Source organism: Pteropus alecto, unplaced genomic scaffold, assembly GCF_000325575.1.
Source record: "Pteropus alecto unplaced genomic scaffold, ASM32557v1 scaffold7, whole genome shotgun sequence".
NCBI lineage: Eukaryota > Metazoa > Chordata > Mammalia > Chiroptera > Pteropodidae > Pteropus > Pteropus alecto.
In genome coordinates, this window is record NW_006494614.1 from 54,674,532 (window position 1) to 54,675,416 (window position 885).

An 885-nucleotide genomic window follows, 5' to 3' on the forward strand; every position below is an offset into this window, starting at 1 on the left:
CCGGTCAAGTCCGGGGGCAGCGAGCAGGTGCCGCCCTGCGCCGGGCTCTCGCTGCGGGTTGGGGAGTCGCTGCCCGAGGCCGCCAGCAGTTTGGTTAGGCTGTGCCTCATGGGGCCCAGCGACGGGCCCACGTAGGCCCCGGCCTCTCAGACCGGGCCTCGCGGGCCCAAGGACCCCAAGGCCCCAGCGCGGGTAGCCGGTGAGCTGGGCCAGAAGGAAACGAAGGGGAAGGTCCCAGTCGCCTCCTGTCCCACTACGCTGGTCGACCCCCCGCACACAGGCGGGGGGAGGGAAGGGAGAGCGAGGCGGCGAGACCCGACGATGACTCGACCGCGACACCCAGACAACGGCTTGGCCGGAAGTCGGTCGATCTCGCCCCAGCCCCTCCCACGGCATTTCGCGCTCCACCAGGCTCTAACATCGCGAGAGTTCAGAGAGGTCTCGAGTGGGAGCAATTCCAGTTCTCCAGTGATGTCATAATAACAGCGGCAAAAATAACAACAAAATCTCGAGTGTATGGAAAAAGTGGCCTACCTTCTCTGCCCTCACTTCTCAGCTCTGCATTCTAACTTCCAGTGAAACCACCCTCGCTCTGAAAAGATCTCTTAGATAATAAATTTATGAATAATCTTAAAGTTATCCTGGATTTCGCTTGAATTTAAGACTGGTGATCTACTCGCTCTTGAAATTGCTCCTTTCCCCGTTCTGTTATAATGCGAGATCATTTCACGCCAACACTTATAGAGTATTGGGGAAAAAAAGAGGTAAATAAGTAAGTCATTCAGATATAATTTAATTTTCCCAAGCTTTTCTTATAAAAGCTCCCAAATATACAGACTAGGTGAAAGAATAGTACGGTATCCACTCTAATTTAACAATAGTACT

General features: G+C 53.7%; 1 protein-coding gene across 1 annotated transcript in view; it reads right to left on the reverse strand.

Annotated features, from left to right (window-relative positions):
- CREBZF (CREB/ATF bZIP transcription factor) overlaps positions 1–400 on the reverse strand; it is a 5,606-nt gene extending 5,206 nt beyond the window's left edge. Inside the window, 2 exon segments of the mRNA XM_025042600.1 lie at positions 1–2; positions 4–400. The exon segment at positions 1–2 is cut by the window's left edge and continues 3,076 nt beyond it. Of these exon segments, the coding sequence (XP_024898368.1) occupies positions 1–2; positions 4–110 (109 nt within the window). The 5' untranslated portion in view covers positions 111–400.
- Between the last annotated feature and the right edge of the window lie 485 nt (positions 401–885).